The 16225-nt window shown below is 34.6% G+C and overlaps 1 protein-coding gene across 1 annotated transcript in view; it reads left to right on the top strand.

Moving 5' to 3' along the window:
* Nucleotides 1-10529: 10529 nt before the first annotated feature.
* LOC136038678 (leucine-rich repeat-containing protein 24-like) overlaps nt 10530-16225 on the top strand; it is a 56556-nt gene continuing 50860 nt past the window's right edge. The window contains exons 1-2 of the mRNA XM_065721957.1: nt 10530-10637; nt 13621-14122. Coding sequence (XP_065578029.1) covers nt 13829-14122 — 294 coding nt within the window. The 5' untranslated portion in view covers nt 10530-10637; nt 13621-13828. The remainder of the gene's footprint in view (nt 10638-13620; nt 14123-16225) is intronic.

The following is a 16225-nucleotide window of genomic DNA, read 5'->3' as shown; positions in this document are numbered from 1 at the left end:
TTCTTTAGATTCCTTTTTCTACATGTAGGTGGTCATCATATTCGGCAATAGCTAGTAGTGGTATATTATTTAGATTCACATTTTACTGATATTGTAGAGAAAATTCAGGAACAACGTTGTAGTCTATGATATTTTGTCCATTTACAATGTAAAATTCACTTGTATCAATTTGCTTATTCGAAGCAATGTCACGCACCAAATTCTCAAATGAAGAGTCACACTCCGTAACTGCCAAATAATACAGCTTATAATCATAATAGCCATTGTCATCACAACGATGACGTTGAAACCACACTCTCTTGTTGTTCTAACAATCGAAGCTTAGACCAGGCTCTTCCTCCCAAAACAGTTCAAAGCCACGGCGATACCAGTCTTTTAGAAGGAAACTAAAATCTCTTTTAGATTTTTTTTCCTTTCACAACAGTGCATATATTTCCCCACTGATAGCACTTATCATAGTGACAGTCTTTTATATAGTCTTTTACATAGTGACTTTCTTTTTGCTGCAATAATTTATTAGTGTTGTCATTTTTATTTATGTTTGTATTGTGGATAAAATAAAACTTACCTTCCTACCACATACTTTTTAATACAGGAATTCCGATCCTTAACTTGAACTGCATATCCTCTATGTAACCTACACGGATTGCATAATCTAAATTTTCATAATATTTATCATAATATTTCTCACAGGGTGACCAGCAGCCTAATGTATATAAGCATACAGGAGTTGTTTAGAACATTTTTCGCTGTTGACTCTCACATTGCTGATCAGAAACTGACTGGTCTCCAAGAAAGAATGTTCCTACATCAACTAGTCTACTGAATATGATGCTACTTGTTCCCTAGAGAAAGAGAGAGGGAAGCAAATAAAAGTCTAGGCAATTCTCAAAACACATTTACAATGTAAGTTTGTTCTGTTTTGATCAGCAAATCAATGAATTAATTGAATGCCTCTTGATCTCCGGCACGTAAGTCTCAGACAATAATCCAAGGCTGGAGGGTCCTAATTCAGAATATCATCGATCATACTTTTACTGTAGATTCTGTTTAGTGATGACAACCTTTGAAAATGATCATTTAGATTCAACAATTTTTCCAAAGTGTCAAGATTCCGTATGATCTTCTGTTCGTCCACTTCATTCATTCTAGTGACACACATTAGAAGCTAACTAACACTCTGAAATATTCTTTTACATCAAGAACTCTTTTAAGATGATCACCCATTATCTCCCTAGATGGGGGATGAGTGGACGAGCGATAACCATCTAAAATACCTAACAAGAAAAAACAATATCGATGTAGAAGCATTTTTATTTTTAAATTGTAACCATAAAATAATGTGTACATCTCACTCCTTTTTCACATGCTGATTCAAGTCATTGTCGTCAATATATTTCAAATTACGTTTAAAATATCTTGTAGCTTAGGCATATGTGCTATATTAACTTTTGCCGCAAAATATAATTGTTTCTCCAACTTGTATTTGCTCAATCATATCACATATCTTGCAAACATCTCATCTTATTCCAGGGTTAGCCCTTGCAATTTCTAGCGTAATATTGGGGGGTTCTTGCCGTAGTAGCACTACTGCCAAACCCGCCATCAGCTTCGAATTGTGTAAAACCACTCATTGTCAATTGTAAATTATATCTTTCAAATAAAGCTTGAAGAAAAATATAATCACACTGTTATCGCTCCGAAGTTTATTTCCTTACTATTATAAGATACATGTAAAATTATACCTTATGTTTACAAAGATTCCGCAATGAAAATCATTATATCGATCAAACCTATGAAACCGATCGGAACACATCAAAGCATAACAAAAGGATTTACATTAGCATACGACATTGCCATAGAGCTTAAAGGTCATCCCATCGACAATCAATATAACGTCCGGCTGTATTTTCTTAGTCACTTGTATTCATGGAGACATGAGGTCTTTTAAATCCCCTCAAACCTGTTCCAGTAATATTTGCCAGAAATGACCAATTGAGCCATGGAGCGACTGTAGTACCTATATCGGCTGTAGATAGGGGGTGTTTGGAAGTATAGAGGTCCCGCAGGAGGACGATCGTAAATGTTACGACTATAGGGAATAGATGGCAGCAGTAGGAGGTCCGTAATTCCTGTTGACCCATTACTACTTTCGGTTAGCCCTTCCTTAGATATTACAGAAATGTCCTTTTGACAATCTGTGGGCATATAGTGTTTTTTGATTTAGTTCAATTTTCCCTCTAAAGTTTGCTCAATTCGACGTTTACTGCAATTTCTTCAGATTAAAAGTAGTCACTACGGAAGCAGCAGCTGAAATAGCAGAAGTACTAATGATATAAGCAGTGGAAGTAGCAGGAGTTGTACTACTAGTAGCAGTAGTGTTCAACACTTCCCTCAATACTCTCTGAAATTTTCACCTGAAGCCACTTGGTTTTTTTGAACAATAAAGGTCAAATACCCTTTTTCCCAATAACAAATAATATAGATAAACAAAGTGCAAATTTCACAACTTACAGTTCTTGTCCTGAGGGCCGTGGGGGGGGGGGGGTTGACATCCCCATAGACATGGTTGTTGGACCTTAAAACTATGCTAAACAAAATGACTTGCTCAGGATATGGGTTGGATTTGTATTGGGAATTAATGGGCGTTAAGGCCTGGTTTCCCTTCAATTCCTTTTATCTTTTAAAAAAGGCATAAGAACTTTCAATTTTCGATCAAATCAGCTCTTTCCAAAGTTTCTAGGACAATTTTTTTTTATACGAAGCGCTTTGGTAAAAAAAATATAATTGTGCACACATCGCTCTTTACCTAGGCAGTGCTATTGCGCTACCTATGCTTGAAGGACTTAAAATTTGTCTACTTTAGTGATGTCGTAAAAAGCATATTTCTGTTAATACCACGAAGATACTCATTACTTAAAACAAAAAATCTCCTGCTGGACTCCTTAAAACAAAACAAAAACCTGGGGTAACGGTAAACCAACCAAAAATGTGGTTGCACGTCAACCTAACCGTGAAAATTGAAGTTAGGATGCTAATTATCCGTTAAAAGTTCAAACAAACAAACAGTGTCTACGATAGCTCTATACTTTTTATTTTTATCAAATTCTTAATCTTGTCTCTTATTGAAAGTAATGTATGCTTAAAAAATAAACAGCAAGATTTCTAAGGACGGCCGATGAATTGGCTTTGCAACTCCGTTTTAGTGTCAAGAAAGAAAGAACAGACTTTTAAGATGTATTAGGGAAATTACAAATGGTGGCACAATTTTTGAGTTTTGTAGGTGATGTTTGAGGAATCTCTAATCCTAAGGTAGAACTGGTGCTTCCCGGATATTACTATTACCGTCAACCTTACATGTTGGACATTTAAAAAATGCAGAATTATCACAACAATTGATCGTTTACGCTTGTCAGGAATGATGAAAACACGAGAGTGGAAATACAGCTGAAATATTCACTTTATTCCCATAAATTTAAGATCCAAAAGGGTAGCTAATTTTTATATTTCAACTTTTTTTCTCCGTCTTAAATTTTGTCGATTTGTTTAGTTTTTTGCTGGGTTGAAAAATTTGTGTGAAACTGGCATGTGGTTAATATTCCAGAAATAGGAAAAACGTCATAACGTTTCACGAGACACGTGATTTGAGGTAAAAACTCATATGTTGCCCTTGAGCAAATCTCTAGCTTATAGCTATTAGGTAGATAGGTAAACCTTGATATATAATTCTATATGAGGTCAATTAATCTTCATTCGAAATCCCCATTCTCCTCTGAAAGATATATAAGCTCCCCCTTGAGGTCAATAACGCTTACTTTGGGAACATTTGATTTCTCAGATTGAATTTATCCAAGTAAAGAGAACAACACTGCATATAGGGAACTAAGTTCTACAGTTCATAGGATGGGCTGGAATGGCCACTGGATAGTAAAGGGCAACAGAAAACAAGCAAATATATATATATATATTTATATAATACGTCCCGACCGACATATTGGCCAGCCCATATTATCGGGCCCATATGGGGGTCAGTGTCATTTTCGGATATTGGGATCAATATCGGATACCAGCCTTTTTTTTTGTGCGCAACCTATCCTGAAGATGGCGCCAGATTCCCTCAAATATATTTTGCCTGTCCAGTCCTTAGGGGCAGAACACCTGGAAAGTCTGACCATGGTGGAGAAAGCAGCAGAAGTGAAGCAAATGGAGTCAAGGCATATTTGCTGTCATTAATTGTCAATGCATACCTGGTGCTGGAATGTTCAAAATATGGTGAGTTCAAGAACGCACAACTTCTACCAAAACAACTAAAAAGAATACAATATACCGTATATTTTCTGTTTAATGAATGTTCACTTGTGTGGGTAAAAGATCCAAGATTTAATCCGTTAAAACTATGATTTCCTGTCAGGGGCGCAGCTAAGGGGGGAGGGGTGTCGTAAGGTGGGAGGGAAGGCGGAGTTCCATGGTTTTGGCGTCACGTGCCTATACCTATACTCCCCTACTTATATTGCAAATTAAGCTTATGTGTCCGTATTTGTCAGCATAGTGGACGATTTTGTCGATACACTCTTTAAATCCCTTCTCCAAACAGAGTCAGATCCAGCATCTTCTTTAGGGGGGGGGGCATAATAGGTTCCTCGGAAAAACATGAAAACAAAGAAATGCCTAAAATTTAAAGGGAACCTTGGCAACTATGCGTCGTAAGTATGTAGTGGAAATGGTCGTAAATCTAATCCAAAACCTTGAGAGGGTTAAAGTTCTAATAAATCTGTTGAAATTGAAATGGTATAAATTTATTGATGCAAAAATAGTAAGTTATAGAAACCATCCCGCCATGAAAAAAAGCTGTTCACCGTCTATAAAAAAATGATATATAATATTTTCTGCATAATTTTTGTCTTTACAGTTCTGACCACTATTAAATAAAAAAAATAAGTTTTTTCAACTGAAAGTAAGGAGCGACATTAAAACTTAAAACGAACAGAAATTAATTCGTATATGATAGGGCTGCTTCCTCATCAACACCCCGCTCTTTACGCTAAAGTTTTACTCTTTCTCTTAATTCTATTTTTAAAACAGTAAGAAACTTTAGCGTAATGAGCGGGGTGTTGATGAAACGATGAAATTTCTGTTCGTTTTAAGTTTTAATGTCGCTCCTTACTTTCAGTTGAAAAAACTAGTTTTTTTATATTTAATTTCTGAACGTTTTTGAATCAATGCATGTTTTTTTTTTGGCTAAATGGCTTTCTCATAATTTTGATCGAATGATTTTGAGAAAAAAAGAGCGGGGGAGGAAGCCTAGTTGCCCTCCAATATTTTGGTTAATTAAAAAGGCAACTAGAACTTTTAATTTTTTACGAATCTTTTTATTAGTAAAAGATATACGTAACTTATAAATTAGCTTACGTAAAGAAATTTTATTCTCATGTTTTTATTACATATATGAGAGGGTTCGCTTCCTCGTCAGTACCTTTCTCTTTACACTAAATCTTAAATTTTGTCCCAATTCGTTAAGAATGACCCCTGAATCACAAAAGCCGTAGAATAAATAGTTGACATTACTAAAAAAAACTTTAGCGTAAAGAGCGAGGTATTAGGAGGGGGTGAGCCCCTCATATGGGTAATGATTTCTGTTCGTTTTAAGTTTTAATGTCGCTCCTTACTTTCAGTTGAAAAAACTAGTTTTTTTATATTTAATTTCTGAACGTTTTTGAATCAATGCATGTTTTTTTTTTGGCTAAATGGCTTTCTCATAATTTTGATCGAATGATTTTGAGAAAAAAAGAGCGGGGGAGGAAGCCTAGTTGCCCTCCAATATTTTGGTTAATTAAAAAGGCAACTAGAACTTTTAATTTTTTACGAATCTTTTTATTAGTAAAAGATATACGTAACTTATAAATTAGCTTACGTAAAGAAATTTTATTCTCATGTTTTTATTACATATATGAGAGGGTTCGCTTCCTCGTCAGTACCTTTCTCTTTACACTAAATCTTAAATTTTGTCCCAATTCGTTAAGAATGACCCCTGAATCACAAAAGCCGTAGAATAAATAGTTGACATTACTAAAAAAAACTTTAGCGTAAAGAGCGAGGTATTAGGAGGGGGTGAGCCCCTCATATGGGTAATGATTTCTGTTCGTTTTAAGTTTTAATGCTGCTCCTTACTTCCAGCTGAAAAAAAATTTCATATTTATTTTTTCATTGTTTTTTTTTTAGTAATGCTAGTAAATCTTGCGCTCCCTTCATGGAAATTTTCTTCCCCCATGACAAATTCCTCGATGTAAAGCTCCCCCAGCATATCTCCCTCTTCTCAAAACCTCCTCCAACCAAAATATCCTCCTGAAAACGCCTGTACACTTCCCAATAACCATTACTATATGTAAGTACTGGTCAAAGTTTGTAACTTGTAGCCCCTCCCACGGGGACTGTGGGGGAGTAAGTCGTCCCCAAAGACATAGTTATAAGGTTTTTCGACTACGCTGAATAAAATGGCAATCTCAGAATTTTGATCCGTTGACTTTGGAAAAATAATTAGCGTGGGAGGGGGCCTAGGTGCCCTCCAATTTTTTGGTCACTTAAAAAGAGCACTAAAACTTTTCATTTCCGTTGGAATGAGCTCTATTGCAATATTCTAGGACAACTGGGTCAATACGATCACCCCTGGAAAAAAAACAAAAAAACAAAAGAACAAACAAATAAACACAAACAAAAACATACAAAATCCCATAATTTTTGTAGATAGGAGCTTGAAACTTCTACAGTAAGGTTCTCTGATACGCTGAATTCTGATGGTGAATCGTTAAGATTCTATGACTTTTAGGGGGTGTTTCCCCCTGTTTTCTAGAATAACTCAAATTTTCTCAGGCTCGTAACTTTTGATGGGTATAACTAAACTTAATTAAACTTATATATTTAAAATCAGAATTGAAATGCAATTCTTTTGATGTAGCTGTTGGTATCAAAATTCCATTTTTTAGAGTTTCGGTTACTATTGAGCCGGGTCGCTCCTTACTACAGTTGGTTACCACAAACTGTTTGATAGTGAGTGAGTTAATCTTTTTATTGTCAAAAAAAAAATTATCTTGAACAATTTTTTATCGTCATGAACTCTTTGTGATTATTTGTATAGGTCAAGCCACCTAGCATATCGCCTAACTTTGTGGCATCGCTTAGTAACTATGGTAGTAATGGAGATTAGGGAATGATGACAAAGATACAACTTGTATATTCGTAAAAGATGTATTAACCGTTAAATACTAGTTCTTTTAAGAATGTAACAAGAAAAACAAGAATTTTTTTTGTTATAATGTAACCGATATAAATGCATAGAAAACATTTAAAACGAGGCTTTTAAGTATAGGCAATAAAGTATTAACTAATCACTGTTTCTTTTGAAAATAGTGTTTTAACAAACAGTGTCAACTTTGGCGAAATCTCAAAAATTTACTAATCAAAATTCTACGTTTCATACCAATATAGCTATTCTTACCATGTTTTAAAGTTCGATATATTTCGCTTAAATTACAGAATTCACAAAAAAGTCGATTTCTCAATTTCACTCCCACCATATCTAGTTATTACACGGTCGTTTTCTACCTTAATATTTAGGTGAATGTTTATGATGGCTAGTCCTGTCAGTTTAGAGTCATCTCAGTTTAGAGGTCTTCGTTAGTAGTTCCTCTTCTATTCATCCAAAAATAATAATCGTGGAAGTATGATTGGATGGAATGTATCAAAGCAAGTATAAAAATCCTCAGCCGTATATAAAACAGTTTATGCAATTTTATGGACAAATATATACAACCCCTATACAAGAACATAACTATATTTTGTGATTGGTTGATATTGAGAAGCCGAGAAATTCTGTAGTAATATTTTAGCTGCATTCCACTTCCGTGGTTAACTCGAGTTGTATGAATATCCAATTGTTATTGTCATTTTATTAGTAAACGTTTGGAAAAAAAATCGATGCCATTCTTTTTATTCAAAATCAGGATTCAGAGACCGATCTATACCAGCTAGATAAAAAAATAAACACATAGTTATTTGCCTTCTTTTATAAACCATTTTTCGAAAATTTGTTTTTCTTAAATGATTACTCCGACCTTGGAAGGAGTATTTCGACTCATATGCTTAGTCTTAAGAATATACTTATACGAACTTTTACTAAAGTTTTAAGGAGTTTGGCCTTTATTTTAATTTTTTAGGATGAGCAGAGGAGGTGATATTTCATATAATACAAGGCTTTAATTAGATGAAAATAGGCAGTAAAGTGGCCACCACTTCTTCATCAAAATCCAAAACTTAAATTTTTTTGCACTTCTCATTCATTTACTTTCCATTATATAAATCCCCTAAAAAACAACATTGTTGAAAAAAACCACCCTGCTTTGTAAAAAAAAAAAAAAAACCAAAAACCCGAAACAGACAGCCAAAAAAGTAAGAATATCAATTTCTTCCCGTCAGTGTCATAGCAAGGCTGGAAAAAAAATTGACAGTAAAATGAAGTGGATATTTTGCTTTTCAGTCCTGTTGTGACTACACAATCCTGAAGTATCCTTTCGACAGCCTACATTGTTAATGCGAAATGAAGATTTTTGCCTCCCCTTTGGCTTTTGTGGTAATACGGACAGATTCCCTTGATAAACCTAAATTTAAATAAGTAATTTTTGGCGGTATGCGATATTAGTAAAATCTAACAGAGACCGCACAAAGTGACAAAAAATTACTTCAAACTTGTTTGCAAATAGAAACAGTCTTAATAATTAGAAACCTATTAAAACCTCAACTACTAAAAATAATTTACAAAAGAAAATAACTTTCATCCCAACCCAAACCAGAGCAAACAGTTCCAACCACAAATCCATTGCCTCTTTAGGGGGCGTGCGCCCCCACGCACCCCCTGGATCCGCCACTGCCTCCGAACTTAAAACCCTAACTGCATCCCTGTTCCCAGCGTGCCTAGCATCGACTCGTTAGTAAGAGACCATATCATATGAATATAAAGTTTTCACATTAATATGTGAATGATTAAAATAAGAACACCCGCTATTGAAATTTGGGTTTCAATTGATCAATTTCAATAATCATCTTGCACTTCTTTCTATCAGTTTTTCATGTATTTGTGTTTATGTAGCTTAACCGGCTTAAAATAATTTTACTGTGTCTAAACACCATATCATCTAAGAATTGTCTTGCTTTGATTTAATTTTTTTTTGTCACCTGCAAAATATCCGTCATTTCGTATACACACTTATACGTAAACGTTAAAGTAGATATTTTATTTAGAAGGATCAACAATTTTTTTCATGTTGATTCTATATATTTTTTTTATATATGGTGTTGGAAATTATTTTGACTTCTACCAAAGAGAAATAAAAGTACGCTTCAAAAGGCTGGCTTCTACATTTACATGTAGGGTTTTGCTGGTCTTAGGCAGGTCTTACAGAATCTTCTGGGAGGAGGACTCTTCAAGAAAAATGCCCTTATCTTGTATACTAACAAGTATTAAAGCTCAAACATAACATCTAAGTATTTAAAACCTAGTAAGCTAAACCCCACTTTTCTTAGCAATTTGGCCCCACATCATTGGATGCAAAGGGAAACTGCTTATGGCCACAGTGTGAGTGGTGAGGGAGAACAAACCAAAACAAAACCTCCACTGTTGGTTGAAAACTGCTGAAAATATTCATTGGTGCCGTAAAGCTTGCTAAACTTTTCGGTAGCTACATCAGCAGCACTGTCCATGTGAAGTCATCTTCTTCACAAGTGTATTCAACAAAAAGACTGGACATCTTAAACAAAGCACTGAACGTTTTAGCATCATATTTTTACAGACTTCTAAAAGTAACATTGTAGGTTACGATCAATAAGTCTACATAATGTAATTAGATTATTAGAGAAAAATCTACATATTGAGTTTGAATGAATATATTTGAGAAGGATTTAAGTAGAATTAAGGAATTCACGGTATGAGTAAGGAATTCATTGGACTAGGGTGGAGAGGGAAGGTGCTCACTGGTGTTGGCATCAGGCATCTTAGTTCTACAACAAGTTGTTGGTAGTAGTAATAGTAGTATTTGATAATTAGCCTTACTGGAATAAATCTTTGGTTATGATCCAAATTTAAAAATAAATACTAAAAAATAAAACTAAATGTAGGCCAAACCAAAAAGCGCCTTAGGTTATTAAAAAAATTGAGATAAACAAAGCAGAACAGGATAAGATAGTTCCTGTACAGTAAAAATTTATACTAAGGAAAACACCGTGCCTCAAACTAAAAATTTGAACTTACTATACTGAATACCTTAAGAATATTTGAATCCTAATGTTCAAATAAATAAAAGCTGATCTGTCTACAAGAGTGCTAAAGGAGCAAGGAGACAAATAAATTTACACGGAAAAAAAAAAAAAAAACTGACTTCAGCTAATGATGCAATATGGTTCATACACCCTATCGTATTGGTTTACACGTGGTCGCCCATTCATAAAACCGCAAAAGACCATCAAGCTCCAAAATATTTAACTGTCTCTTCAGTTCTTTATATACTGGTCAGCTTGTCATGAGTTGTTATATTGGCTTTTATGTTGGGGCAAAATGAAAGGATGCACCTGTAATCAAGTCGCATAAAAACGTAAATTTTAAACTTCTATAGGTTATTTTGACAATATTTGAGTTGCTATTTTCCCCTTTGAGAGAAACTTTGCAAATTTCGAGAAACAAAATTGGTTCAGATTATGATAGATTATGACTTATAATTTGGTTATGATTTTACCCATTAGCTCTATTGTTAAAATTGCAAGTTTTCCAATATACTGATGAAATAATTAAGAGAGGTAGGGTAGCCATGTCAGCTATATTTAGAAACCCGACGATAATGGGGATCAAAAACCTAAAAATGCATAAAAGAATATTTAACACAAAAATTTTACCCGTGATAGAATATGGAGCAGAGATATGGGGTGGAGAAACGGTGCAGCACCTGGAGTCCCTTCAGCTCCAGTATTATAAAAGAGTGTTTGGTCTACATCAGACAACTCATTCACAGATTCTGAAAGGTGATATGGGCCTGTTTTCTTTAAAGCTACGTAGGTATATTTTAATGCTTAGATTCTGGCTGAAGTTAACTAAGAGTAATGAAGATAGACTAGTAAGAGCGGCATATGAAGAGATGTTGAAATGTGGTTTAAAAACCTCGTGGCCATCCCAAATTAAATCATTACTAGAAAAAGTAAGAATGCCTTATTTATGGAATAATGGTCTTTGCCCTCGTGATGTACCAACAAATTTAGAAAGCCAGGTACGATTTATATTAGAGTGTCAGGAAATTCAGTATTGGCAAGGGCTGGTTTTTGATTCTACAACCCTGCAACATTATAATCAGGCAAAACCTAGTTTTGGGGAGGAACTTTATTTTAAATTTAACTTACCGGCTATGATTCTACGTCGTTGGATTCAGCTTAGGGCCAATTGTCTTCCAATCCAGAACAGGCAAAAAACGTTCGACAAAAATAAAATGATAGTTGGTCCTGATAGGCGGTATGTTTGTCCCCTTTGTAAAGATGATGATGAAGACTTGGATCATTTTCTCCGGAAATGCCCGGTGCTCTTGGATTTACGGGAAATTTATTTGCATGGGGTTAATTTGATGCTTCCGGATATTCTACAAAATAGTAACCCAACCACAATATTTCGAGTGGGAGTATATATAGATAAATCTTTAATAAGAAGAAAAAGTTTTATATGATTAATTTATTTTGTAGTTAGATTAGGTACTTTTTGCGTTGAATTCTGTTTTTTGTGCGTGTTCGTACAGTTGTTAATTTCCTTGGTTGTTTGTTATTTATTTATATTTTTGTGTATATGGCCCACGGGTTTTTGAAATACACTTATCTATCTATCTGTCTATACTGTTGAAATAAAACGAATTCTAAATTCCTATTGCAGCAAGAACCGTGTACAAAAATTCATTTTGCCAGGGGAGACCAACATTTTTGGGAGGCCGTAGTTCAGAAAGTGACAAATACGGTGAATTAAGCAATCTATATACATACAGGGGCATAACCAAAATAGAGGGGTAAGAGGTTTAGGCCCTCTTCCACAGAGTTCTCCAGGGGGAACGCATATCCTTAATACTAAACAAAATTAGGTACTTTGACAAACTGGATTGTCTAGTTTGAATTTTTGTCACATAATTGATGAAAAGTCATAGATTTGCTGGTTTAAAATGCGGGTTTGAATCATTTCTGAGACCATAAAAGTCTTTTTTCTTCCTTTTTTGGCTTGACCTATTTTTGTAAATCAGCTAGCTCCACCTCCGGTAAAATAATAAACTTTCAGATTTCGTTTTTGATCTATATAGTTTGAATTTTTCTTGACTTAATCAGAGGCGGAGTGGAGGGGCAGGTCCATCCTAGAAAGCAATTGAACCCTTCCTCCTACAAAATGTTTCAGCAAATTACTAAGAATTAATAACACAATGAAGCTAATTCTACCTTTCGCTGTTAAGGATAAATTATGAGAGAGAGAATAATTGCAATGTCCTTTTTCAAAATTTTCGAAGTTCAAAAATAATAGGCAACTCTCGTTAAGCTACCAAGAAAACTATGACACGCTGCAAAAGAAAACTCAAAATTCTTTTCTGAAAAATTCATTTACGAAAAACAAATTTTTTGCTTGTTTGGTAAAAAAAAATTATGATTGGCTTGCATATTCATCAATTGAAGATAATGTAGTTGCAAAGATCATGCTTCAAATATTAGGTTAGGGTAAATTCCTTGGTATTCATCCAAACAAATGCACTGTACGATAAAGAGAGGAAAATAGAGGGGGCTGTAAAATAGAGGGAAGAGGACTAAGACTTAAAAAAAAGTTATGTGAACGTGCCTGCTTGCAAGTGACTATCTGCAAAATCATGGCTTTTCTCTGAGAAAGTGGACTGTTTTCCTGAGTGTATAAAACCAGAAACTTGATTATTGTTCGTTTTCTTCTTTTTTTTTTCACTGCCAAAAAGCCTGTGAAATATCTTCACACTCAAAAACAAAGGACGAATCTTCCATTGGAAACAAAAATAAATTTTTTAAGCTATTCGTAGGAACCGTTTACCTTTAAGATTTGGGTAAATAAATGGCTTTAAAGTTAAGGTTTGTTCCTGATTAGCTTTATTAATTTGGAATGAAGAGAAGGATATTAGTTAAGTACTCATTGGGTATAAGGCTCTTGAGATATATTATGTCATATTGACGTCTTTTCTCCCTAATGCCTATAAAGTAAATGCGTCTTTGTAAAGACGAGAGTGAATAGCTTACTCCCACGATGTCATGCGTACTAGGACTCTTAAAAGCCTGGGAAGTAATTTTCAAAGAAATCGTGACGGACCCCTCTTTGTTTATGGCATGATTATGTGTCTACAATCACTTGTAACCTTAATATTTTTCTTTTATAGCTAATAATTAGGTTTTCTTTTTTTACTTCTCGACAGTCATAAGCCAATCACAACTATTTGTACTGTAACCCCTTTTCTTATTGCTTAAGTCGAATAGAAAACAATTACAATCACAAATACAATGTCGTTTGCAAACATGGTTAAATTATCTAACTAATTAATGTCATTTCAGGGAGGACTCAGCAGTTTGTTTCCTAACTTATTCATACAGAACATGCACCTGCACGGAGTCGGCGCTTAGAGCAAATCGCAGGTCCAGCATTTTCCGGAAAAGTAATTTCCAGAGTAATACCAGCAATGGATTAGAACGCACAACACAGCGTAAACTAAGGATACAAATGAAATTAGGATTAGTATGATTCTTAAAAAGTTATCTGAAAATGGGTAGTGTGGTGAAATGGTTAATTGTATATACAATGATGGCAATGGGTAGTGCATGCCCAGATGTTTGTGTTTGTAAATGGAAAGGTGGAAAGCAAACCGTTGAATGTGTTAACAAAAACTTGCTTGCAATACCAAGTGGGATGGATTCTGGATCACAAGTGTTAGACATGTCTGGAAATACATTGCAAATGCTGCAAAGATCTCTGTTTATGAAACTTGGATTAATAAATCTGCAGAAGATATATTTGGCAAGATCAAGAATTGGCCACTTAGATGATTTGACTTTTCAGGTAAGAAGTCCATGATGACAAATTTTAAGTTTAAGTACACAATTTTTTGTGCAATTAGCCTGAGCATTGTTGGTATTTTGGTAAATCTTGTTATGTGTTTAAAGATGTAGCTCGCGGATGGCTAAGCCGCTAATAGATTTAGCATAGGTATTACTTTGAACCTTGAAAGAGATGGCTAAACTTTTAAACTTTCTGAATATTTCGATAGTGGATCAACTAAAACTTGAGTTTATGTTAGAGAGTGACCTAGTGAAACCAGCTAGGCATACGCACTTTTTATACAAGGGTTTTTATTTGTAATCTATACCCCAGATTGCAGATGAAAATGTATTTATTTTTTTTTTGTGAGGGTCTGATTATTAAGAGAGTTCAGGCGCAAATTATGACGTTTTAAATTGTCTATGGTAACTGGCCTATTTAGAAAAAACGAAAGTTTGATATAAAGTTTGACATAAGCTATGCCAATGGTTTTAGTACTCAAAATACCACGTTTTGTATCACTTATATGTATTTTTAATGCACATAAAATTAAAAACAGAACACAGAAGATAACTGGTCTGCACACATGTAATTTTCAGGTGTGTTTTTGTTTATTGCTGTTTCAACATAAACAGTGTATTTTGGAATGATCTTACTACTCGTTTTAGCCCTTTGTACTACCGAGTTCAATTTATTATCTGATTAAATAAAAAACACAAGTTTATTTTAGCGGAAAGTAAGGAGCGACATTAAAACTTAAAACGACCAGAAATTACTCCGTATATGAAAGGGGCTGTTCCCTCCTCAGCGGCCCGCTCCTTAGGCTAAAGTTTGACTCTTTATCTCAACTCTACTTTTTAAAACAGTAAAAAACTTTAGCGTAAAGACCGGGTTGCTGAGGAGAGAACAGCCCCTTTCATATACGGAGTAATTTCTGTTCGTTTTAAGTTTTAATGTCGCTCCTTACTTTCAGTTAAAAAAATTGTTTTTTTTTATTTTATTTCTGAATGTTTTTTAATCATTGCCTGTTTTGATTTTGGCTTTCCGCACATAAATAATCAAAATCCGCATAATTAATCAAATTTTAATTTAAAAATTAAATTTCTTTTGGCTAAATGGCTTTCTCATAGTTTTGATAGGACGATTTTGAGAAAAACAGGAGCGGGGGAGTAGGCATAGTTATCTTCTAATTTTTCGGTTACTTAAAAAGGAAACTAGAACTTTTGATTTCAAGGACATTTTTATCAGTAAAAATATACATAACTTACGAATTAACTTACGTAACGAACTTTTATATTCGTATGTTTTTATTACGTATATGAGGGCGCTCTCCCCTCGTCAATACCTCACTCTTTACGCTAAAGCTTAAAGGTTGTCCCAATTCCTAAAGAATGACCCCTGAATCAGAAAGGTGGTAGAATAAATAGTTGAAATTAATAAAATTACTTTAGTGTAAAGAGCGAGGTATTAGGAGGAGGTGAACCTCTCATATGAGAAATGATTTCTGTTCGTTTTAAGTTTTAATGCTGCTCCTTACTTTCAATTGAAAAACTTTTTCGTATCTATTTTTCATTGGTTTTTGTAAATGCTAAGAAATCCTGTTTTAATGTCGCTCCTTACTTGATGGAAATTCTCTTCCCCCATGACAAATTCCTCCATGGAAACTCCCCCCGCATAACCCTTACCCTCAACCCCTCCCCTCAACCAAAAAATCCCCCTGAAAGTGTCTGTGCACTTCCCAGTAACCATAACTATATGTAAACACTGGTCAAAGTTTGTAGCTTGCAGCCCTCCCACGGGGACTGTGGGGCAGTAAGTCGTCCCCAAAGACAAAGTAATTAGGTTTTTCGACTATGCTGAATAAAATGGCTATCTCAGAATTTTGATCCGGTGAATTTAGAAAAACTTAGCATGAGAGGGGGCCTAGGTACCCTCCAATTTTGTTGGTCACTTGAAAAGGGCACTAAAACTTTTAATTTCCGTTAGAATGAGCCCTCTCGCGATATTCTATGACCACTTGGTCGATACGATTACCCCTGGGAAAAAGAAAAGAAAAAAAAAACAAAACAAAACCAATAAACACACATCCGTGATCTGTCTTTGGCAAAAAATACACAATTCCAC

This window comes from Artemia franciscana, chromosome 18 (genome assembly GCF_032884065.1).
Source record: "Artemia franciscana chromosome 18, ASM3288406v1, whole genome shotgun sequence".
In the NCBI taxonomy this organism is placed as follows: Eukaryota; Metazoa; Arthropoda; class Branchiopoda; order Anostraca; family Artemiidae; genus Artemia; species Artemia franciscana.
The sequence above is the reverse complement of the archived record's forward strand: the minus strand, read 5'-3'. Positions and strand labels throughout refer to the sequence as shown.